The 25,760-nt window shown below is 38.5% G+C and overlaps 2 protein-coding genes across 2 annotated transcripts in view; both read left to right on the top strand.

Annotated features, from left to right (window-relative positions):
- The window catches only part of Znf804b (zinc finger protein 804B), a 444,903-nt gene that overhangs the window by 183,159 nt on the left and 235,984 nt on the right, over positions 1–25,760 (top strand). The window lies entirely within an intron of this gene.
- Positions 18,550–20,469, top strand: LOC125346980 (polyadenylate-binding protein 1-like). The gene is given in 2 exon segments (XM_048339969.1): positions 18,550–20,211; positions 20,214–20,469. Coding segments are annotated over 2 exon segments (1,908 nt in total). The 3' UTR covers positions 20,460–20,469.

Below are 25,760 nucleotides of genomic sequence, written 5' to 3' on the forward strand. Positions count from 1 at the left end.
TCAACATCCCTGGTAGTAAAGGAAATGCAAATAAAAACAACCCTGAGATACTACCTCACTCCATTTAGAATGGCCTATACTCTGAACTCAGGCAACAACAAATGCTGGAGGGGGTGCAGGGAAAGAGGAATCCTTCTCCATTGTTGGTGGGAGTGCAAATTAGTACAACCACTTTGGAGAACAGTATGGAGGTTCCTCAAAAAGCTCAATATAGACCTACCCTATGACCCAGCCATACCACTCCTTGGCATCTATCATGAACAACAGGTTCCAAGATATCAAAAAGACATCTGCACTTCCGTGTTTATCGCGGCACAATTCACAATAGCCAAAATATGGAAGCAACCCAGATGGCCATCTACAGATGAATGGATCCAAAAAATATGGTACCTATACACAATGGAATACTACATAGCGATTAGAAACGGTGAAATATTGGCATTCACAGGGAAATGATCAGAACTTGAACAAATGTTGAGCAAGACAAGCCTAGAACACAGAAAACAAAGGGGCATGATCTCCCTGATATATTTCTGTTAAGATGGGGGGAGGGGGAGACAGTAGAGACCAGGTCTGTGAAACCAAAAACTTCTTGTCAAATGGTATTTCCCACAGGTTTGTGTCAGCGACCCTACACTATGTAACTAAAATCAAACAACTACTCAACATATAAAGGTCAAAAATTGACCTCTCAGTGGATCACAATAGCTCAAAAGCTATGTATGCACTTTCCTATAAGACTATTGTCGATATATTGTCTATTGTCAACATTACATTTAAAGCCCTAGGCGAATTTTCTTTGGCGTAGGCCACGTGGCTATTGTATATGTTCTTGGTACATTGTATATTGTGTATATGTCTACCGACCTAGAGAAGGGAAAGAAAAACAGCATGTAAGATATCACAAGAAATGTACACATTGCCCTCCTATGTAACTGTACCCTTTTTGCACAACACCTTGTCAAAAAAAACTTTTCTTTAATTAATAAATAAATTTTAAAAACTTAATAAAAAAGAAAAGTGGCATGCTCCCAACACCTGATTTCCCCTTGGGATGCATAATTTGAATATCACATCAGAGTATGTGTAGAGCAAGGGCATGGCTTCTTTTGCTTACCTTAAGGCCATTGTTCCTGATGTTGTTGATAAAGCTGTTCTGGTTTATAGAAAAATTTCCATGGCTAAATTAGCACACTAGAGAAAACGGATAAGTAGTTCTCAAAACTAATTTAGGCCATAATAAATATCTTAAGAGCCAAAATCCTGTGGAATTACATAGAAAACAAACTTTTCCAAACTACTTTTCAGCATGTGCTCCTTGTGTATCATTGGTTTGCAAAGTTGGTTTTTAATCATGGAAATATTTCTTCAATCAAAACATGATTCAGATGCACTGAATGCAATATTAAAGGCAGCAATGAGTGAGATGTATTGAGTAAAACTAGCAAAGCATAATGGAGTGTCTGGGAGTTCTACCTTTCAGCTCCTTCTTTCTTTCTTGCCACCCTCTGAGGGGCCTCTGTGGAACTCCTATATATTGATGACATCATATTTTTTTCTATATAAGCAGCATATTTCTCTCAATTGAACTAAAACCACTGCTCATCTTTGTTTCTGTGAAAACTTAAGAAAATACTTCTAACTTTACAAATAAAGTGAGCTAGGAAATGTGTTCCCTGACTTTGTTTAACGGTGACATTGAAACATATAGGAATACACAATGCCTGCCTTACTTCAAGATTTATTAAACATGATTTTGACAAAGCATGTTCAAAGACAGAATAAATATTTTTTTGAAATCAAAGGAAACTTTATACATAAAAACTTTAATTCTCCTGCATGGCTTATATAACTCTATTCCTGCAGAGAAGGTCTCAGTCCTGCACTATTGTCAAATGTGTTTAAATCATTGTGGGATGTGCTGAGAATTTCCTTGCCCTAAATTTTGTGAAAACAGGCCTTCCATAAACTAAAAGAACTAAGTGGAAAGTTAAGATAATACTCAGTGCCCATAAAGGCACCTATGTGTTTAAGTGAACATTTTAGATTGACTGAAAGGAAAAAAATTGGCAGAAGTTGGGCATTATGGCCAAATGAATCAAGCATAGGCACTGTTTGAGATAAACAAGAGTGAAATAAGATCTAGTTTTTTTTTTAGGAACAATATTATTAGTTATAAGAGTAATTCTGATGACAGTAATGCCATCAAATTAGCAATGCTCAGACCTACTCACCTACAATGCAGATAAACTTGAATGATTTAAAGAACTAAATCTTACCTATCCTGAGTATTTACAGTGGTATTATTTTCCCCCAGTAGTTATCTCATTGGAAATTTGTAGCTGTAGATAGCAAGGGCTCTCTATGTACATTTTCTGTGCCCACTTTTGTCTCTTGTATTACAATCTTCCTTATCTAGTACATGTTGTATTTCCTAAAGCAGGTTAGGAACTCATTACATTTGGACTATCTAAATAGCCCTAAAATGTTTCTGTAAACATGAAGGTTGAAATGGAAGAAAGTATTGACATGCTACTTTCCAGATATAAAAAGAATACTGAGCTTTGCTCCATGGTATTTTAAATTTCTCTCTGTGGGAAAACCCCTACTTTGTCATTAAGTAAACATCTCTGGTTAAGATAATGCTATCATATCTGTTCAGATTATATCTCACACACACATGCACTGCAGGTGCCTTGCATGGAAGTATTGCTATGTAATAATATAGTTTTCAGATTGTGATTCTATTTTGCAAATGTCCATACTTTATTATCTGATAACATCATTGATTGAATAGATTTTTTAAAGTATATGTTAATTTTGGCACAGTAGCTCAAACATGTAATCAGAGAAATTTGAAAGATGGAGATCATAAAGGTAGGTATTTAAGCCAGGTTCAGCATAAAGTTCATGAGACTCCATCTCAATCAATAACTGGAAACTACTGCATGCCTGTCATCTCCTATGATCAGGGGAAGTTCAAAGAGTATCACAGCCAAGCTATTTGAGGTATAAAGCAAAAGCTTGTCTTGAAAATAATGTAGCTCACATAGTAGCTTTGCAAATGCTTAGCCCTGAATTAATTCCCCATATTGCCAAATTCTGCATAATTGTATTTTGCTTCATTTTAATCATATTAATTTAAAAAATAAAATTCATTGGTCTTATCAGATCATGTTTAAAAATTTTATAAACACTAATTTCATCTATTTTTAATTTAATTTTATTGTCAAGGAGATTTACAGAAAAGTTACAGTAACATACATAAGGTATTGAGTATATTTCTTGTCATACTTGTAAACCACTCCCTCATTTTTCTCCCACATTCCCTCTCCCCAGTTATTCCCACCCCCCAGAGTTTGCACGGTTAATTCCCACCATATTGTCTTGTTAGTAACTCTGTTGCATTGGTTCATCCTTTATGACCTATTTTGCATTGAGGAAAAACCAAGCATTAAAGTAAATTCCAAGCAATGTACTCGCTCCCAGGCTGGAATTAATTAACACATATGATGGACCATCTGGTGAATTAGACTTAATATTTGGGTTTTGTTATGTAGAGTGAATTTGGTTTGTTTTGTTTGCTGGAAGGAAAATGAACAGTAAATAATGACTACTCTTTCAAGAGTTTCAGATATTTAGAAGTTCTATCAATTGCCATGCTGTGTTTTGCAGTATTGTGTGGGAAACATGAGAAAGGAATAAAACAGGAAGGACAGAGATGTCAAAATGGAAAGGCATTAAGTTCCAAGTGGGGAAATAGGTAGATAAAGAGTATGAGAGTAAATGCTTTGAAACTACAGTTACAAAGAATAAAAATTAAAGCTAGCCTAGCCACAAAGTATTAATCTCCAGTGGTACCACTGCAATCATTGAATATATAAAAAAGGCACTAATTAGGAAGGGTCTAATACATATACACACACATCTATGCCATGTGTACAGCTAGGCAAACTTTATGAGTTGATGTACTAAACTAATGTGATTCATGGTGTTTTTTTCACTTGATAGAAATATGCATTAAATATACAATGCTGGTTTCACAAAAATAAATATCACATCACACATTTGTTTCCCCTAGGCCATTTTCTGCCTAAATTTCAAGCATAACCCTCTGGTTGAACTGATGATGCCAACATCTAGCTAGTGTGGTTTTTATGACTTCTTGGATCTTTGTGCACTACATTCTTTCTTATCAGAGAAACTATGTCTCTATCTCATTTTTCTGTTTGGCATTATTTATGAAAGCATATGTATTGGCCATCCCCTAGGACCATGCGGAGATAATCACAGACAGGAGAAGAAGGTTCATAAGGAGGTTTATTAGTGGGGCCATAGTTCCCATGGGAGAGGACGCTCCATGGCTTCTGTACCTTATCCAGGTGGCAGCTTCTCTCTCTGGGCGTAAAGGGGAAGTAGTTAGGTAGTGAGTAGGAGTGGCTCATTAGGTATGGGTGGATCTGGGGGCTAGTGGGAGGAGCTGAGGTCCTGAGGCTAGGGAAATGCTAACATTCCCCCATTTATTGTTTATTAATAACAGAGGAGGGGTATCAGGCCGGGAGTATGGGAGGAGGTTGTTTCTTCTGGAACTACTTCCTGCTGAAAACGGCGAAGTAGTCAGGGGTCCCTGATTCCTCATTTGGCCTGGTAATATCCAGTTTGGTTGGTAAAAGTCCTCATCATTTCCATGAGAATGGTTATTAGGGCCAATGGGTGTCATGGTCTCCTCTGGCTACCTTCTGCAGCTTGGGCACATCAAGGAGTCACTGGGGCTGGTGTCTTCAGGGTCCAGATCTGCACTGGGCAGAGCAGTGTAGTAAGAGGATGGCCTTGAACTGCAAGTTCCCAGGTGGCGTCCTGAGTGAGGGATGTTATCCTGTTAAAAGAGACTTGAAAAGGTCAGGTAAAAGGCTGACAAGTTCACAGGACCAGTTAACATGAATGACATGGGAGGGAGAACACACCCTGGGCACAAGCCAGAAAAGTTCCATTTGGAACATAAACCCAATTGTGGCCCATTACAAGGAAGGAGGAATAACTGGACTGGGGGCAGGAAGGAAGTATTTAGGGATAGTGGACTGGTTGGGAGTAACCAGTCAGAGGCAGATAGATAGATAGATAGATAGATAGATAGATAGATAGATAGATAGATAGATAGTAACAAAGGCAAGAATGCAAGTTTCTGTCCAGATGGAAAATGGACAGGTATGGACATTAGGTGGGTAAAAAACTATTCCTCTTGATCTCCGGCTCTGATTAATTGTGAAAGGGCAAGTTTAAATTGACTCCATTTAAGATGAGACTTCATCTCCTCTTACTCCTCTCCATGGTTCCTCGTTATTAGGATTGACCTCATTCTGAAGGTCTAGGTGCTCATTGCTTGGATAGCTTGTCCCAGTTGGCATTCACGGGGTTTGAACTCAAGGCCTGGGCACTGTCCCTGAACCCTTCTGCTCGGGGCTAGTGCTCTACCACTTGAGCCACAGTGTCCCTTTCAGCATTTGGCTGGTTCTCTTGAGCCAAGTTTCCAGTCTGGCTCTTTGCTGGTTAGTTGGGAGATGGAGTTTTAGAGGAATATATATTTTTTTCTGCCCAGGCTGGCTTCAAACTGTAATCCAAGGAGTCTTAGACATAAAAGCCCTTTTTATTTCCAATTAAAGCAACAGGAGAACAATAGGAATAGAGCTTACCTGTAAGTTGTTGAGAATTGACCAATACTTGCCAGAATTGTGCTGTAACACTTAGAGAATAGCAGACTGAATGAGATCCATGTGCCTGATGGCACATCAAATCATCATTTACTGGCAGGTGGAAGAGAATACAAATGAATAACAATCAAGAGGGCAAAGGGTCAGGACAATGTAAAAGTCTCAGCTTCAGCAGATCCAAAGTGGCTGTGTCTTTCATCCCGAATCAGCAAGCTTTGTTAGTCAGGTGTGATGGAGACAGGCAGCAGAGATGGGTTGGATCTGGGTGAGGCAGTAGTGGCATTCAGAGTCCCCTGGATATATTGTCACACCTCCTGCTGGGTTACCTGCAAATTTCTACACAAGACTGGTTAAAGACATTTGAAATCTCCCAGTATTCTCTGGTTGCTTACTCTGAGTACTATGGCTTTTGTAGGCTGGTGCTCTACTGCTTTAAGCAGGGTGACAACTTTAAGGCCACAGTTACAGAGTTTAGGGTGGGGGGGCAGGGTTACCAGGAGCTTGAGTCTCCCAAGTTCCTGCCCTGCCTCAAGGAATTCGAGGAATTTTGCATGCCCATTACCTGGGGGATGGGTGGGACTCCACCTCCAAGAGTTTTTGGAACTTTGATGGAACAAAGATGGCGCTTGCTAAAATTAATTCTATTGTCCACGTGGTCAATGCTAGAGAAAACAGGATTTAGCCAACAACAAGCAGAACTTAACCGAATCTCCAAGCTTAACAAACATCAATCAAAGCAGATGTTAAACCAATATTGGTACCTTTGGAAGCTAGTACCAGCCCATCACAGGCAGGCAGAGTTTAGAGAGAGCCAGAGAGAGAGAGAGAGAAAGAGAGAGAGAGAGAGAGAACTCCATCTGCCCGAGTGCTCATAGAAGTTATGTAAGTCCAAATTTGTAAGACTGTGGGCAGCTTTTGACTGTTCCCCACTTGATGAGTGACCAGCGGAGCTGAACTAGAGAAAATCCAAGCTCCCCCTAATGGTCACTCACCCTGGTTGGAGTTTCAAATCTGTTGTGGTGGATGATTGTGCCCCAACCATGGTAAGTGATTAGCAGAGCTGAGGAGTTAAATACCAAGTGTCCTCGGTATTACTCTGGTCAGCTGAAATGTGAGAGACAATCAGTGATGGAATCATCACTCTAATCACTGTGTCTCGAACCGAGCGTGGACTGTGGCCCTGTGACCCTATGCTACACTCATTGAGTGGGGCTTGGAACTTGGCGCCAAGATTTTTGGTGTGGCCTAGAAGCCATGCCCTGTGGCCCTATGGTAAATCGGAAAATCAGATCCGAGCCCTCATTTAGATGATCACTTAACCTGGGTGTGAGGGCAAATTTGTAGATTGTCGTGGTGGATGGAAGTAGACCGCTCAGTCAGGAAAAGTTACCTCGGTGGTCATCTGGGTGGGCTTAGGACAGCAGAATAGGTCCTGGAGGCAGCTTGGACCCCCCTGAAATGGGGGAGCAAATCCACTGGGGAACCTATCCCGGGTTCGGCACCAATGAAAGCATATGTATTGGCCATCCCAGAGGACCATGCGGAGATAATCACAGACAGGAGAAGAAGGTTCATAAGGAGGTTTATTAGTGGGGCCATAGTTCCCACGGGAGAGGGAGCTACATGGCATCTGCACCTTATCCAGGTGGCAGCTTCTCTCTCTGGGGGTAAAGGGGAAGTAGTTAGGTAGTGAGTAGGAGTGGCTCATTAGGTATGGGTGGATCTGGGGGCTAGTGGGAGGAGCTGAGGACCTGAGGCTAGGGAAATGCTAATAATTTATAGCTAGGAATGTACATATTTGGTAATTTTTCCTATAAATATGCAAATAATCTAAAATAGACCTTTTCTTTCCCTATTTTCTATTTTCTACCAGATATCTTTAAAAAGCACTAGTATTGTGAATTACTATAAAATATTTGAATTACTGAAAGATGAAACTACTTATAATAAAAATTATATCACCAAAATGTCATCTACCTTTTTCTAACTTCATTGCTACAGTATTCTCAGCTTGATTTATGACACCAATAAATGCTCACTTAACCTCATTATCCTTTAAGCCAGAAAGAAGGAAAACACAATGATGACTTTCTCCCTCAGAACTGTTAACAGAGAAGGAGCCACTGAGAAGAAAAGTATGCATTTCTTTTTGTAAATTTATTTTTTACTGCCAAATGATGTACAGAGGGGTTACAGTTTCATACATAAGACACTCCATACATTTCTTATCCAACTTGTTACCTCCTTGCTCATTTTTCTCCCACATCCTCTCTCCCCAATTTCCTCCCCACCTAATTGTAGAGTTGGTTCACAGCACATGGTTTTGTAAGTATTGCTATTGCATTGGGTTGTCATTTATCCTTTGTCTCTCCATTTTGATATTCCCCTTCCCTTCCCTACTTCCAATACATGTACAAACAATATCCAGGGAAACAAAGTCAGTTACAGTGACAGCATGTATTTCTTTTTTTTTTTTTTCAAATTTTTATTATCAAACTGATGTACAGAGAGATTACAGTTTCATATGTTAGGCATTGGATACATTACTTGTACTGTTTGTTAACTCATCCCTCATACCCCCCTTCCTCCTCCCCCAGCATGTATTTCTTTAACTTTGCCCATATTTGACTTTTCTTTCCTTCATTCTTAGCATAGATTTTTCATCTCTTTCTGCGATATTCCAACATTTTCCTTACTGTGATTGTTAATTGGTTTCTCATCCCTTTCTGGTCTTTTGAATTATCATCAAATTAACATTTTAAAGCTTCAATCACATCAAGTTTCTTTGTTGTTTATTCCCCAAAATGTAAGGGTAGATAGATAGATAGACAGACAGACGTACCTCTAGAGTCATTGAGAAAAATATTTGGATGTCATAAATGACATTCAGGAGTCTAATTTCTCTTAGCATGAGCCACTCACACACCTGATACAATCATCTACCTAGAAAAAGTCATAAACTTTCATGACTTCAATTATTCATAAGTTGCTTAATTTGGCCTATGATTAGTTTTCTCTTCCAAGATATTTTCCTGATTCATCCTACCTCTCAAAATTTGACCCATCACTTAGAACTCAGTTTCAATTCCATTTTGCCATTAAGTTATTCTAATCCTTCCAAAGCCCATGATCTTTTTCTCATCAGAATATTGGTAACTGGTTTATTTATTTATTTCTGAATTAGCCTGGTCTGTAATATGAAGAGCTTTCATACCATATTTTCAAATATACACATGGCTTACTTTGAACAAATTTACCCACTCAATCTATCCATCCTTTTTTAGACAACATAGCACTTGATGAGGTCAGTTATTTTGAACTCATGTATATGTGTGCATGTGCATATATGTGTATGAATAGGTGTTTATATATGTATGTATGTGTATGTGTGATGTCTTGCAATCCTCTTAAATCCTTAGTATCCACATTTTCACCCTCCCCTGTAGATTGCTTCTTAGAAGTCTTCTTTTGCATTCATGTCTAATTACTATAGCTCTCATCTTCAACATTTTAGGTCTACTCTCTGAAAATAATTGACAAAAAGCAATTTCTGTCTTTTGGAGTTTGGCTTAGCTTTCTCAATATGATCATCCCCAGTTCTGTTTGCTTTCCTATAAATTTTATGTAATTTACATAATTTATCTTTCTTTATGTCTGAGTAGTATTCCAGGATATATACATATATGTATATATGTACATGTATATTTATACAATATAATGTGACAAATATAATATTTTTTCCATTCATCAGCTGTTGGTAACTTGGGCTGATTCCACAGTGTGTCTATTGTGAATAGACATGCAGTAAACATGAGTACACAAGAATCTTTCTTGTATACCATTATTTTCATCTGTAGAATAGATGGTGAAAAATGTCCCATAGTTTGTAGATTATCTTTGCTTTTATTTTACAAATCTTCCTTCTATTTTGCCTTGAAAGTCAACTGAACTTTCCCAAGTCTTCCTCTCCTTTGAAGACTCCCTTCCTGGGAAGCCCTGTCAGCCCATGAACCATCCAAGGCCTCCACATAGCAAGGCACTGTGCTCTCTTTGCAAAGTCACCACTGCTTCATGTTTCCTTGACTTCATTTTGATTCTTCCTGATCACTTCCTGCTCTGTCCTCTCACTTTAGAATCACATTTTCCTCTGGTATTTCCCATTTCTGAAAGGTGTATTGTGCATCTATTATTCCATTAAACTCCTCATCCATATTATCCTACTGTCCTATTTCAGTAATTTCATAGTCACAAACTTCATCATTTTGACAGAAGATAGCTTGAACACAGTAAAGTGATGAAAAGAGATGCGTCCTAAAAAATAAAAATGTATGGTTGCCGGGCTGGGGATATGGCCTAGTGGTAAGAGAGCTTGCCTCCCATACATGAAGCCCTAGGTTCGATTCCCCAGCACCACATGTACAGAAAACGGCCAGAAGGGGTGCTGTGGCTGAAGTGGCAGAGTGCTAGCCTTGAGCAAAAAGAAAGCCAGGGACAGTGCTCAGGCCCTGAGTCCAAGGCCCAGGACTGGCCCCCCCCCCCCCAAAAAAAAAAAGTATGGTTGCCAATCCCATGTGGATAGTGGAAAGAAAACATTGAGTGGAAATGTGGAAATAAAGGAATATCTGTATATTAGGAGCATGGTGAAATGAGAAATGATCTTCAAGAGAGAAGAAGATTAGATGGGATTTTTTTTCTTATTTATTGTCAAAGTGATGTACAGAGAGATTACACTTCCATACGTTAGGCATTGGATACATTTCTTGTACAGTTTGTTACCTCCTCCCTCATTCCCCTGTCCCCCCTCCCCCTTTCACTCTCCTTCCATGAGTTGTTCAGTTGGTTTACACCAAATAGTTTTGCAAATATTGCTTTTGTAGTCGTTTGTCTTTTTATCCTGTGTCTCGATTTTGGTATTCCCTTTCACTTTCCTAGCTCTAATACCAGTATATACAGATTCCAATGTACTCAGATGAGATGCAGTGATAGTGCAGGTACAACCACAGGAAGTGGATACAAGAGGATCATCAACAATAGAAGCTACAGTTTCACATGGCATGTTGAATGTAATTACAACAGTGATATATCACTCATTTCCATAACAAGGAGTTCATTTCACTTATCATTATCTTATGCATTCATAGGGCTCTTGTGATCCTCTGCTGTTACTAGCCTAAACCTGTGCTAATTATTTCCTGTGAGGGAGACCATAGAGTCCATGTTTCTTTGGGTCTGGCTCACTTCACTTAGTCCCCGAAATGCTACAAAGCAAAGAAAGGATGGATAAATGGGACTGCATCAAACTACTGAGCTTCAGCAGGGAAAAGGATATAGCTTGCAAGATAAACAGAAAGCCCACAGATTGGGAAAAGATCTTTACCGGCCATTCAACAAACAAAGGCCTCATATCTAAAATATATGCAGAACTAAAAAAATTAATTTCCTCCAAAACAAAACCACAAAGAACCAACAGCCCCCTCAACAAGTGGGCTAAAGACTTAAAAAGAGACTTCTCTGATGAAATGAGAATGGCCAGGAGACATAGGAAAAAGTGCTCTACATCACTGGCCATAAAACAAATGCAAATCAAAATAACATTGAGATTCTATCTCATCCCAGTAAGAATGTCCTATATCAAAAAAAACTAACAATAATAAATTTTGAAGGGGATGTGGCCAAAAGGGAACCCTACTTCATTTTTGGTGGGAATGTAAACTGGTTCAGCCACTCTGGAAAGCTGTATGGAGATTCCTAAGAAGGCTAAGCATAAAGCTCCCCTGTGACCCAGCAGCCCACTTTTGGGCATCTACCCAAAAGACCACAAACAAGAACACACTAAAGCCACCAGCACAACAACGTTCATCGCAGCACAATTTGTCATAGCTAAAATATGGAACCAACCCACATGCCCCTCAGTAGACGAATAGACCAGGAAAATGCGGTACATACACACAATGGAATTTTATGCCTCTACTAGAAAGAATGACATTGCCCCATTTGATTAGATGGATTTTCCAAATGCACATGACTTGAAGAAACTCCTTATCAACTTATTAAACAATTGTGACTCACCTTAAATTTATGAAATTAAAAATTCTGGATGAAATTGTTGCCAATCTGGTTTGAAGAAACTTTCCTGTGTCCCTGAGGAGATAAATTGAACCTTAGACAGATGGAAGATAATAATATCACAGAGACATGTAACGTCAAGAGAGCTGGGAATGGAGTGAATGTGGGGTAGGACATTGTCTCCCTTCACCCTAAAATATGGTATAATTGGGCTAAAAGCAAAGTGCAGAACAGAATCCTAATGTACAAAGTGCTTTGGCCTCTTTAATGAGCTTGCATTAGCTCTGCTAGCTGAAAGTATTTCTCAGTGAAATGGTCAAAAAAGGCTTTCACACAAAGATTACCAAGATTTTGTTAAATTTGTTTGACCATTACATTAAAAAATGTGGAAAAGCGTAAGACCTTTTTTTTCTGAGGCAGTCATTTGCCATTCGTATTTAGAAATCAATTTACTTATTAGCTCTTGGTTTCTTACTTTCTTCTGTCTAGCACAAAGGATTTGAAAACATCACTCGAATAATGTAATATGGAGAAAGCACAGGATTGTAATCAGTTTCACAGAAAATCTAAAAGGTTAGGCTGAAGAGCTGGTCAAGCTGTTTTCAAAGAAACATAGTACAGTACTCCTTAAGAAAAAATATTCAAGTATAACACAATTTAGCTACAAATTCTTTTTTTATATACTTATTTATTGTCAAAGTGATGTACAGAGAGGTTACAGTTTCATACATTAGGTCTTGGGTACATTTCTTGTACTCTTTGTTACCTTCTTCCTCATTCCCCCCTCCTACCTACTCCATTCCATCTCCCCCTATGCGTTGTTCAGTTGGTTTACATCAAATGGTTTTTCAAGTATTGATTTTGGAGTAGTTTACCTTTTTATTCTTCATCTCTTGGTTTTGATATTCCCTTTCACTTCCCTAGTTCCAATACCAGTATATACAGTATCCAGTGTACTCAGGTGAGATACAGTGATAGTGCGGGTACCACAGGAAGGGGATACAAGAGGATCATCAACAAAAGAAGCTACGGTTTCACATGGCATGTTGAAAGTAATTACAACAGTGAGATAACACTCGTTTCCATAACTCATTTCACTTAGCATCCCCTTATGCGTTCATAGGGGCATATATTAGGCTCTTCTGATCCTCTGCTATGACTAGCCTAAACCTGTGCTAATTATTCCCTATGTGGGAAACCATAGAGTCCATGTTTCTCTAGGTTTGGCTCACTTCATTTAGTGAAATTTTTTCCAAGTCCTTCCATTTCCTTACGAATGGGGCAATGTCATTCTTTCTGATAGAGGCATAAAATTCTTTCTTTAAAATTACTTTCCTTTGACTAACACCTTTACTCTTTTCTGTTGACTCTCCATTCTCTATCATTTTAACCTCATTCTTTCTACCGATTCTACTCTTCACCTTTCCACTTCACTGAAACTAAACCAAAATCTTCATCCCCCTCATCCATTTTACTCTATTCTCTTCACTACCCATAAATTACCCTCCTAAATTTACTTCCAGGACCTCCAGACTCCATTGACCCCTGGTTATCAGATAGAGGGTATCCCTGTTAAATCCTAGTGAATCAAAGTGGTTCATAGAGAAATCCCACCAGTCCAAAAAGCACTTAATATAAGAACCAAAATTTGCTCATAGGGTTATAACAGTAAATAAATAACTACTGAATACAGGACTTGGGGTTGGTTGTTATATTAAAATTGTGTTCTTTGGGGACACCAAATCTGATTTTATATACAAAAAAGAGAGGGAAGTTAGCTACAAGTTCTTATGAAGAAGGAAAACTACTCTATAGTATTAAAGGTTTACATTCAAGGAACACATTAAGTCCTTGTTTTATTCTAAACCTAGAAAATTAAATGAGGTGAGTATATGAAAGGAATAACATAATTTCCTTATTTTCAAGTCTTTTAATTTGATTTTATCATCTAGATTATTGAAAAATATGGGCAAATGTAAATTTATGTTTAATGGAAATTATGCATAAATTGAATTTGGTATCTACTTCTTTATTATTTTCTCCAATTTTAAGAATTTGTTCATTTAGTATATCTAAAAAGTAATTGTAGTTGGTTTTTTATTGTCTAAATGCTTCATATAGTTTTTTATCTTAAGTATATATAGAGAGAGAGAAAGAGATGCACATATCTATCTATATCTATCTATCATTGTAAACTTGAAATTTAAACAGTATTTGGTGGATATGAAGGGATTAATGAGTCAGCAAAATAATTTTCCTTTCTATTAAAAGCTTACTTAATTTTTAACATTCTATTAAAAATTGCAAAATGATAGCAGCATGAAATTTGGCTCTCTGTATCCACCCAAGGTACTTACTAATGAAACATTTATTTGTAGATATTTTAGAGTTATGTTAATATTCTACTTATAGTGAGGTTCATTTTTAACTGATATTCATACAAGGAAAGAAACAGGAGTCTACTGTCAGCCACTTTCTGTGGATTTTATCTAGCAGGTTGGTCATTTCTTTTCTGTTTGTATGACTTGTTTTTGAAGAGGACAACCACTTCCATACATTATGGTCTTTAGTAATCTATTCCTATTCCTTGTAGTGTCTGCCTTTTTATTTTTCACTTTTGTTTTGAAAAATCCTCTTTTTATTGTGATAATGCCTGTCTCCTAGAGACTCCTGTCAAAGCCCACAAGTATCATTTCCTCTTTTGTACATCATGACTTTGTATTTATTTATATATCTCCTATAGCCTCTTCCTCAACCAACAGTTTCCTTTGCACCTGTCTCTCTGTCTGATAGCTTGAAAACACCTTAGTTATGTATGTTGGCAGGTATAGAGCAACTTATTGGCATTAAAAAATCACATTGAGGGGCTGGGGATATGGCCTAGTGGCAAGAGTGCTTGCCTCATATACATGAGGCCCTGGGTTCGATTCTCCAGCACCATATATACAGAAAATGGCCAGAAGTGGCGCTGTGGCTCAAGTGGTAGAGTGCTAGCCTCGAGCAAGAAGAAACCAGGGACAGTGCTCAGGCCCTGAGTCCAAGCCCCAAGACTGGCCAAAAAAAAGAAAAAATCACATTGAGAAATGTGAGAAATAATTGATTTATTTAAATTATAACAGGGTGTGTACTTACAGAAATTCAATAGGGGTTTGTTGGCTAAAATTTCACTTAACATTAGTAATAGCCACATAAAATTACCTTATGTTTAAAATGATCATTACCATTGTACTACTTTTTGTGTGTGTGCTAATCTTGGGGCTTGAACCCAGAGCCTGGCACTTATCCTCAGTTTTTGTACTCAAGGCTAGTGTTATATCATTTGAGCTACAGCTCCACTTCAAAGCATTTTGTACTTAATTGGAGATAGTCTCACAGCTTCACTTGCCCTGGCTGGAGATCCATGCACAATCCTCAGATCTTGTCTCCTGAGTTGGTAGCGTTCCATATAGGAACCACCAGATTCTAGTTCCACTTTCTTGTATATAACCTAGGTAAAGTATACTGTCCTCCTCTAGCTTCATATACCAAATAAACAGTAAAGTATTGATTAAACCAACCAACTAACCCACCATCCAGAAAGCAACAATGAAAATAAATGCTTTGGTGGACATGTGTTTGTCTCATAGGGAAAATAAAAATTTCTGTCCAGTGTATGTTATTAGCTCTTTAATGCTAAGTGTATGTGTATGGGGGAGGAACCAACAACTTTTTCTTATTCATTTTATAACATTTAATACAGGATATAAAACAGCTATGAAAAGGGTAACATAGACTGAATATTATCTACAACTATATACTTTGTTAAAGATCTTTCCTAATATTTGATTACTCAGTCCTAGGCATGTTTTTATCTTCTGTTCCTAACCAATAACAAATACGTGGGAAGCAAAAACCCATAGTTACAGACTCCCACCACACTTCATGGGACCTCATAGCCAATTTGTTCTTTGGTCCTGTGAAGATCTTCTTTGAACTAAGTGCATGAGTCTAAATTTCTACCACTTCTGGTAAAGAAGGGGAAATAGGTGAGAGAAATACCCTTCTAACAGAAGCTTTAACACCCTGGAGTCATCAAAATGCTAAAGAAAGGAGAAAGTTATCATTTATCTACTCTCTTATTTAGGGGAGAGAACATCCAACCACTTCACATTCTGCAAGGATGAGTATTTTCACACTTCTATTTATAAAGGTGAGGGAAACAGCAACAGAAAGATTTAATAAACCTGGATAGTTTGAACCCAGTTGATCTGAATTCTAGTGCAGTGTACTGTGGCTTCAGGCAAGTCATTCCTTTTCCCTGGTATCCTGCTGATTTTCAGGCTTCATTTAGGTAATGGTGCAGTGCAAACAGTAGCACATCACTACAAAGAGTAGCATATCACTATTCTTAGGAGTTTCATTTGTCAGCTAATTTCAGGAAATATTAGCAGTCCAAGGAAACATCAGGAGACCATTTCCATACCAACATAAAGAAAATATGGTTTGGAAACAAACCACTGAATTTCCAAGCAAAGAGAATATGAAGTTTCCCAACTCAAAGGCACTGTCATAGCAGTGGTTCTATAATGAGGTTGTTTTGTGACCAGAGACAGCAACTGACTTATCTGAGCCCAAATTTAGGTTGGAAAATGAACTTATCCAATGTGTGTGTGTATGTGTGTGTGTGTGTGTGTGTGTGTGTGTGTGTGTGTGATTTGTAGAGCACAGGCACCCCAAATTATGAATAATTGGATTGTCTTAAACTAGGTAGCTTTATAACAGCATACAAAGCAGTAAACAGGGGAATAGAGCAAGATGGCAGAAAGCAACAGGAAACCATCTGAGCTCTCTCTGATCAAAGAGAGATTCAGAATCCCACCACTCATTTCACCTCAAGATAATGACAAGGAAAATAGAACCAGATAACGAATCACAAGAACCAAGAACTTATAGCTCATGCACATAAGGACAGAAATCTGTGAACTACCTTTCCTCCCTCCCCAACCCCACTCTGTGTGCAGTGCAGCCAGGTGATAATCATGGCCAAGCTGCTACTCTAACTGGTACACATAGCAACACACCTGAAGATCCAGAGTTGTAGAACGGTACTGAAACAGTGCCATATCCACATGCAAAAAATAATTTCATGACAACAATGCAGATAAGTGCAGAACCAATTCTGGAAGCCAGGAGTACCCCCACTGGGGACCCTTTTCCCCTGAAATCAGCACTCTGGTGATGCAGAGTGCCAGCCTGGACCCCTTACCCCTGCCTGAGAAAGGATGCCATAATTGAAAAAGGCAAAGAGACTGGTGCCCTTTCTCCTGCCCCTTCTGCAAGTACCTGTGGAAGATCGTCTGAATACAATCCTGCTCTATAAACTAGAGAACTACTACAAGGTCCAACAGGCACTGATGTTCTTTACAAGACAGAGGAAAGAATTCAAAAATTCATATGGAACAACAAAAGACCTTGAATAGCCAAAGCAATCCTAGGCAAGAAAAAAAATCAAGGTTTCGGTATCATAATTCGAGATTTTAAGCTCTACTACACAGCTATAATAACACAAACAGCTTGGTTTTGGCACAAATAGACCTGAAGATCAATGGAACAGATTAGAAGACCTGTAAATAAAACCATATGCTTACAATCATATTATTATAATCATGATATTTGATAAGGGAGACAAAGATATATGATGGAAAAAAGATGGGCAAGAGGGGGAGACAGAAATGAAGGAGATAGGGCTAACAAATGAAGCAGTGGTACTCATTGGACACTACATTGAAAATGAACATATAACTTGCAGGAGGAGGTGGGAGGGTAAAAATGGGAAAGAGTGAAGGAATGGCTAACACTGTCCAAAAAGAAATCTCCTTTTTACCTGACATATAACTGTAATTCCTCTTTACATCACTATTAAAATGACAACAAATACAAAAATAAACCATCAAGACAATTATGATGACCTTAACAAATAGAAATAGATGTGTGTCTGTGTATAAATGTGTGTATGTGTGCTAGTGGCTCATGTCTCTAATCATAGCTACAAAGAGGACTAAGATTCTAGAATAAAGCCAACTGGGCAGACAAATCTGTGTCTCTAATCTCTAATTAACTGGCAAACACCAGAAGTTGGGATATGGCTCAGGCGGTCCAGCACCAACCTTGAATGAGAATACCACATTAGAGCATGAGGCACAGAGTTCAAGCCCTAGTGCTGACAAAAATAATTAATCAAGAATGAAAAGAATTTGTAAGCTGGCCTTCTCCCCAGTGGTTAGTGCTGAGAGTGCCGAGTGTGTGCTCCGGGCTCGGAATACACATTTATTATTTAAAAATCCAAAAAAAAAATCTAAAAAAATCCTTTAACCCCCCCCCCCAAAAAAAAAATTTACAAAAAATCCGCGTCTCCCCCGCCAGAGACCTTTATTGTTTTTCCTTCCTCCTCTTTTATAAAATAACCCGGTGAAGCAGCTGAGACCCACCCACCCGCCGGCCCGCCCGCCCTCGGCCCTGCAGCAGCTCCAAGAAGAAACCCAGAGACCAAGGCCTTCCCACCCGTCTGCCTGCCTGGCACTGCCAGCCTCTCTCCCAGCCAGCAGCCGGCCACCCCGCAGCAGCAGCGAAAGCGACCCGGCTCTGTGGCCCTTGAGTAGTCATCGATTCCGGTTGATTTTTGTCCCTCTGCGCTCGCCCCCACTCCCCTTCCCTGGGCTCTGGCCCCGGGCCCCAGCACTCGTTCTCCTCTCATGGAAAGGTGGCGGCCTGTGGCCCTGTGGGCAGCCATGCCTATATGAACACCAGCACCCCCAGCTACCCCATGGCCTCGCTCTATGTGGGGCATCTACACCCCGTCATGACCAAGGCGTTGCTCTACGAGAAGTACAGCCCAGCCGGGCCCATCCTCTCCATCCAGGTCTGTAGGGACATGATCACCTGCTGCTCCTTGGGCTATGGGTATGTGAACTTCCAGCAGCCGGCGGACTCAGAGCGTGCTTTGGACACCATGAATTTTGATGTTATAAAGGGTAAGCCAGTACGCATCATGTGGTCTCAGCGTGATCCATCACTTCGTAAAAGTGGAGTGGGCAACATATTCATTAAAAATTTGGACAAATCCATTGATAATAAAGCACTGTATGATACATTTTCTGCTTTTTGTAACATCCTTTCATGTAAGGTGGTTTGTGATGAAAATGGTTCCAAGGGCAATGGATTTGTACATTTTGAGACACAAGAAGCAGCTGAAAGAGCTATTGAGAAAATGAATGGGATGCTTCTAAATGATCGCAAAGTATTTGTTGGACGATTTAAGTCTCCTAAGGAACAAGAAGCAGAACTTGGAGCTAGGGCAAAAGAATTCACCAATGTTTACATCAAGAATTTTGGAGACAACATGGATGATAAGCACCTTAAGGAACTCTTTGGCAAGTTTGGACCTGCCTTAAGTGTGAAAGTAATGACTGATGAAAGTGGGAAATCCAAAGGATTTGGATTTGTAAGCTTTGAAAGGCATGAAGATGCACAGAAATCTGTGGATGAGATGAACGGAAAGGAGCTCAATGGAAAACAAATTTACGTTGGTTGAGCTCAGAAAAAAGTGGAACAACAGACAGAATTGAAGCGCAAATTTGAGCATATGAAGCAAGATAGGATCACCAGATACCAGGGTGTTAACCTTTATGTGAAAAATCTTGATGATGGTATTGATGAATGTCTCCGGAAAGAGTTTTCTCCATTTGGTACAATCACTAGTGCAAAGGTTATGATGGAAGGTGGTCAAAGCAAAGGGTTTGGGTTTGTATGTTTCTCCTCCCCAGAAGAAGCCACTAAAGCAGTTACAGAAATGAATGGTAGAATTGTGGCCACAAAGCCACTCTATGTAGCTTTAGCTCAGCGCAAAGAAGAGCACCAAGCTCACCTCACTAACCAGTATATGCAGAGAATGGCAAGTGTACGAGCTGTGCCCAACCCTGTAATCAACCCCTACCAGCCAGCATCTCCTTCAGGTTACTTCATGACAGCTATCCCACAGACTCAGAACCGTGCTGCATACTACCCTCCTAGCCAAATTGCTCAACTAAGACCAAGTCCTCGCTGGACTGCTCAGGGTGCCAGACCTCATCCATTCCAAAATATGTCCGGTGCTATCCGCCCAGTCGCTCCTAGACCACCATTTAGTACTATGAGACCAGCTTCTTCACAGGTTCCACGAGTCATGTCCACACAGCATGTTGCTAACACATCAACACAAACAATGGGTCCACGTCCTGCAGCTACTGCTGCAGCAGCCACTCTTGCTGTCCACACCATTCCCCAGTATAAATATGCTGCAGGAGTCCGCAATCCTCAGCAACATCTTAATGCACAGCCACAAGTTACCATGCAACAGCCTACTGTTCATGTACAAGGTCAGGAACCTTTGACTGCTTCCATGTTGGCATCTGCCCCCCACTTCAAGAGCAAAAGCAAATGTTGGATGAAAGGCTGTTTCCTCTTATCCAAGCCATGCACCCTACTCTTGCTGGTAAAATCACTGGCATGTTGTTGGAGATAGATAATTCAGAATTACTTCATATGCTTGAGTCTCCAGAGTCTCTGTGTTCTAAGGTTGATGAAGCTGTAGCTGTACTACAAGCCCACCAAGCTAAAGAGGCTGCCCAGAAAGCAGTCAACAGTGCCACTGGTGTTCCAACTGCTTAAAAACTTGATCAGGGACCATAAAAAGAAACTCATGCTTCACCGAAGAAAAATATCTAAACATCGAAAAACTTAAATATTATGAAAAAAGTTGCAAAATATAAAATAAACTAAAAAAGGAAAGGAAACTTTGAGCCTTATGTACCAAGCAAATGCCAGGTCTAGCAAACAGTGCTAGTCATAGATTACTTGATTTAAAAACAAAAAAAAAACCTACAAAAATAGTAAAATATAAAAACAAATTAATGTTTTATAGACCCTGGGAAAAAGAATTTTCAGCAAAGTTCAAAATTTTAAGCATTCCTTTCTTTAATTTTGTAATTCTTTACTGTGGAATAGCTCAGGATGTCAGTTCTAAGTAACAGAATTGATAACTGTGTGAGGAAATGTAATTTGGATTACAAGATTCTTGCTTTAATAAAATTCCTTAAACAGTGAAAAAAAGGAGAATTTGTAAGCTGTATCCAGGTATTTTAAGGTATTGCTATCTCAGATAGCAACTGTTTCCTTGCTTTTCAGTCTTTAAGCTGATTAGAAGAAAACAAAACCTACAGTTTATAAATGGACAAAATATTTGCATAGCTATTTCTTAATATTGGGTTTTGGACTGATGTAGGTTTCAAAAGTTGTATTTAAAACAGGACATGACATAAATAGCCAGGTGCCAGTAGCTCATGCCTATAATCGTAACTGCTACTCAGGAGGCGGAGATCTGACTACTGTGGTTTAAAACCAGCCCAGGGAGGAAAGTCTGTAATATTCCTATCTTCAATTAAATCAGAGAAAAAGCTGGAATGGTGCTGTGGCTCAAGCTGTCGAGTGCTAGCCTACAGCAAAAGAAGCTCAGAGGCAGCATACAGGCCAAGTATCCAATTTTCAGGATCAGAAGAAAAAGAGACATAAAAATGGAAAAATATACATGACAAAATGCTCATCACCACAATTTATCTGGCAAATACAAAATAAAATATAAAAACTGTTAGCCATGCCAGTATCACAAACAAACAAACAAAAAACCCTCAAAGAACCAGAAGAGTCTTGGTGAAAACATAGGGGACAAATAACTTACAAGGTTGATGGAATGTAAATTAAACTAGTAAAGCCATTATGAAAAAAATAGGATTTTCTCAAATAATTAAAAATAGAAATGTCTTTTAACAATTTAACTACTGGGTATATCTCCAAATGAAAGGAGTCAATATGTTGAAGAAATATCTGTACTTCCATGTTTACTGCAGAACTATTCATAAGAGCCAAGATAGGGAATCAAACTAAATATCCACATATGGAAAAAGGATAATGGACAAAGAAAATGTGGTGTGTGTGTGTGTGTGTGTGTGTGTGTGTGTGTGTGTGTGTGTGTGGTGTGTGAATACTATTCAACCATAAAAAGAAACAAATCTTTTCACTTGTAACAATATAGGTGAACCATGAGAATACAGCATTGTCAAGACCAGATATTGAGAGACAAATAGTGAATTGCATGATTTCTTTCCTATGTATAATTAGAATCATGAGAACTCAAAAAAGTAGAGTAAAATGGTTGCTGTCAATTCTGTGGGGGTTTTTTGGCAGATAACTGACCAAGGATGCAAAGTTTGCGGTACCGCAGGGAAAGAAGCTTAATACTATTTTACAACATGTTGAATATAAGTATATTCTTGAAAAATATATAGCAAGTGTTTTAAAAGTGTTCTTTCCTCCAAAATGATAACTTCATGAGATAATGCATACGTCATTAACACTGGCATTGCACAATTATTGTATTTTTATACAGTAAATACAAAGAATTTAATGTCAATATGAAAAATAAAGTAAACTTTTCAAAAGTTAAAGGATAAAACTGAACCTCTTAACTCTTCCCCAAAATACTTATTTGTAACTTTTTTTTAATATTTTAGGCAGCCTGCTTTATTTATTTATTTATTTATTTATTTATTTATTTATTTATTTATTTGCCAGTCCTGGGCCTTGGACTCAGGGCCTGAGCACTGTCCCTGGCTTCTTTTTTCTCAAGGCTAGCACTCTGCCACTTGAGTCACAGCGCCACTTCTGGCCATTTTCTGTATATGTGGTGCTGGGGAATCGAACCCAGGGCTTCATGTATAAGAGGCAAGCACTCTTGCCACTAGGCCATATCCCCAGCCCCTATTTGTAACTTTTAATAAATCATTAGATAAAGAAAAATAACAAGAAATATTATGACTCCTTGGTTTCTTCCATTTGGATGAAAATCCTTCAAAACTTAAAAAACAGTAAATATCCAAATATGAAGATGCATTGAAATTTATGAACCTTTCAGACAGTTATTACATGAAGAATTTGAGGATAAAATAGAGGAGGCATGATGCTTGAGCATACAGTTTACAAATATAGTTAAGCTACTAAATAAACTTATTTTTTAGATTAATTGTGAATAATGGTATGAAAGTTATCTTAAAGAAATTCATGCATAAAACCAGTCATTGCTAACTTCTATATTCTTTCATAATGATGTATTTGCATTTTTGTTTTCCTTATATATGAACACTTACCCTATTTAGGTTCTACTCTGAGTACTTTTTTATGTATTGTGTATTATCTCCTTTATTTATAATGTGAACCAATTGAGTAGAACTGCCTTTTATACTAACATTTTGTAGATATCAAAAGTTTAATACAAAAGATGACATCTTTGTTATAAATACCATTATTATATCTAAGCATCATGTTCTTAACTTCTAGATGATAATGTCTTTCATAGATTCAAAAGCCCAAGTACAGCATTTTGGAACTCAAACCAGTGGTAGACTTTTGATCTCAAGTTAAAGGATAACTTCCTGCTGTCTCTGTAGACAATAAATGATTCAATGAGAAAAAAAAGTTAAGCCAAACTACTTACTCAGACAATATAATACAAGATATAAAAGAATAACTGAATAAAATTCAAAAGTCAGCTGTTCACAGTACTTCCTGTAGGCACAGCTTGAATGTATGTTGCTACAGAAGTCTACTCTGGTCTTGAATAGAAATTCAGTGTGATTCTGACAGAGACTGTGGCCATGACTTGAATCTCTTATTGTACTGTTGTACTATTATCATTCATGTTTGTTTTCACAATGATATCATGCATTTTAAAATAATTTTTTAAAGACCAAGTTTATGGGAAGGGGATATTCTTATGGATGCAATTCAGTTTCATTTTCAGGGTAATGATAACAATTTCATATCTGGACAGATTTTCAGAAACTATGATGACACATGTGTGGTTTATCCAGATGTTTATCAACTTAAAGTGTAGTTACATAGTACTACAGAGAGAAAGAATCACAGTACAATGTGGAAATAAGTCACTGTAGGTGTAGCTTAGAGCCTGACTGTGGAAACCCAAATGAAACTTTCAGCAATTTTGATGGCAATTGTGTCGACTTTTTTTGGAAGTATAGAATTCATTTTGTCAAGTTCAAATGCCTACCTGGGTGATTTGTGATCTAGAACTTCCTCAATATATCTAAGAGCTAAGATAGATTGGGAGAAAGGAAATATTGGCAACCCCTTTATGAGCAATTACTAGACGCCTACGAGCTGTGTGACTAGTACACATTATTACTTCCAGTGGCACATTTTAGTAGAATTACTTTCAGTTGTATGTTTTAGTACCAGAGTTAGTCAGCATTGACTCTCTCCATCTACTGATGAATATAATAAGATTTAATAAAGCTAAATGACTTCCTGGAAATCAAATGGAGGTCAGAATCAAATCCAAATTTAAATGTTGAGATTTAGAGAAAAGTGCTCTTCTTGGTGCTTCTTTCTTCCTCTTACCTTAAATACTCCCTGGCCCAGAGCTTTGAGTTCAGTTGTTCAACTTATAAGGATGTTTCTCTTTTCATAGGCACCATATCAGTCAAGTGGGTGAAAATGCACCACGTTAGAATGCCAATTCACTTATGTTAGTCTTTTTTTAAAATTTCATTGTATTGTTAAGATGATGTACAGAGGGATTACAGTTACATACATAAAATAGTGAGTACATTTCTTGTCAAACTTGTTACCTCCTCTCTCATTTTTCACCCACCTTTCCTCACCCCCAAGTTGTACAATTAGTTTATAACATATTGTCTTGTACTTATCACTGTTGCATTGGATTTCCTTTTACCCTTTGTCTCACCATTTGATGTTCCCCTTCCCTTCCCTAATTCAGACAAATATATATACAATACCAGGGTACAAAAATCAAATACAGTAACAACAAGGGATAAGCTATAAGGAAGAAAAATGAAAGGAAAAAGAAAAAATTTCAGATAGTACATTAAAAATAACAACAACAATGAAAAATCTCTTGTTTCCATATCTTGGAGTTCATTTCCCTTAGCATCATCTTATATGATACTAATTATTACCAGTGTGGGAAACCATAGAATCTATGTTTCTTTGAATCTGTCTCACTTCACTCAGTATGATTTTTTTCCAAGTCTTTCCATTTCCTCATGAATGGTGCAATATCATTCTTTCTAATGGAAGTACAGAATCCCATCGTGTATATATACCACATTTTCTTGATCCATTCATCTACTGAGGGGCATCTGGGTTGGTTCCATGTTTTAGCTATTGTAAATTTTGCTGCAATGAACATAGGGGCTCATTTTTAAAGGTATAATAATGTGGAGCATTTAAAAATGTATTTACTTGCCGGGCTTAGCTCTATCTCCATCCGTGTGGAGGTCTTGGGCCTCTCTGCCTCTTCCATGTAGTCCTCTATCGCCCTCAACACATCCCATGGCCAGTAGGGATTGACTGTGGGAGCGAAGGCCACATGCAGCCTCGGTCAGCATGTAGTGGCGAGAATGTCCTGCCCCCTCCTCATATTTCCCAAGGAAGACAAGGGTGCGTGGACTTCTCGGAGAACCATCAAGTGGTGTTCTGGTTTAATAAGGGGGTGGGCAAATACACTTATACCAGCAGTGATGCATAAAGGAGAGGGACTGGCCAGGTGCCAACGATAGGCTAACGAGTGTGTCCATCACAGTGATGTCCCAGAACTTCCCACAGAGGTGGAGACCTCTTGGCTCCGCCTCTGGCTCAGCCGGTGCCAACCTGACACACATGCTAGCCACAGCTTGTCTTCCAGTTTCAGAACTGGAAGGAGGTGGGAGTGGCTAGAGCCACCACAGGTCTTAAAGGCATAGCCGTCCCTTACATTTACTGGCCATTACAATTTCTTGTTACTGATTTCCTGGTCATATCCTTTATTACTTTTCCTAGTAAATATGCAAGATGCTTTTGTATTTATTGGAAAGTATGCATTACAGATGTTAGATTTTT

This window comes from Perognathus longimembris, chromosome 2 (assembly GCF_023159225.1).
Source record: "Perognathus longimembris pacificus isolate PPM17 chromosome 2, ASM2315922v1, whole genome shotgun sequence".
NCBI classification, from domain to species: Eukaryota; Metazoa; Chordata; class Mammalia; order Rodentia; family Heteromyidae; genus Perognathus; species Perognathus longimembris.